The sequence below is a fragment of the Merops nubicus genome, unplaced genomic scaffold (genome assembly GCF_000691845.1).
Source record: "Merops nubicus isolate BGI_N331 unplaced genomic scaffold, ASM69184v1 scaffold12188, whole genome shotgun sequence".
In the NCBI taxonomy this organism is placed as follows: Eukaryota; Metazoa; Chordata; class Aves; order Coraciiformes; family Meropidae; genus Merops; species Merops nubicus.
This window is the reverse complement of record NW_008623676.1, coordinates 322-955: the sequence shown is the minus strand read 5'-3', so window position 1 is coordinate 955 and position 634 is coordinate 322. Positions and strand designations below refer to the sequence as shown.

The following is a 634-nucleotide window of genomic DNA, read 5'->3' as shown; positions in this document are numbered from 1 at the left end:
GGCGGTGAGAGCTTCACCAACAAGACCAGCCTCACCCATCACGTACGGAACCACACTGGGGAGAAGCCTTTTGCCTGTAGTGAATGTGGGAAGGGTTTCACTCTGAAATCCGACCTCACCAAGCATCGTCGCACCCACACTGGTGAGAAGCCCTATGCCTGTGACACCTGCAGCAAGAGCTTCACCGACAAGTCCAAGCTCAGGTGGCACCGCCGCACCCACACTGGGGACAAGCCGTACGTCTGTGGTGACTGCGGTGAGAGCTTCACCCAAAAGGCACATCTCACCCGGCACGTGGCAACCCACACCAGTGGGAAGCCCTTTGCTTGTGACACCTGCAGCAAGAGCTTCACCGACAAGTCCAAGCTCAGGTGGCACCGCCGCACCCACACTGAGGAGAAGCCGTGTGTCTGTGACAAGTGCAGCAAGAGCTTCAGTGACAGCTCCGCGCTCACCCGGCACCGCCGCACCCACACTAGGGAGAGACCCTACGTCTGTGACAAGTACAACAAGAGCTTCAAAGACAAATCCAATCTCACCTGGCACATGCGGACCCGCAGCGGTGGGAAGCCCTTTCCCTGAGACAGCTGCAGCAAGAGCTTCAGCCACAGCTCCCACCACACCCCGCACATGT

General features: G+C 58.8%; 1 protein-coding gene across 1 annotated transcript in view; it reads left to right on the top strand.

The window, feature by feature from the left end:
* Window positions 1-582, top strand: part of LOC103777597 (zinc finger protein 135-like) — a gene marked incomplete at its 5' end in the record, with an annotated part of 1,345 nt that extends 763 nt beyond the window's left edge. The window contains one exon of the mRNA XM_008945156.1: window positions 20-582. Coding sequence (XP_008943404.1) covers window positions 20-582 — 563 coding nt within the window. The remainder of the gene's footprint in view (window positions 1-19) is intronic.
* Window positions 583-634: the final 52 nt, after the last annotated feature.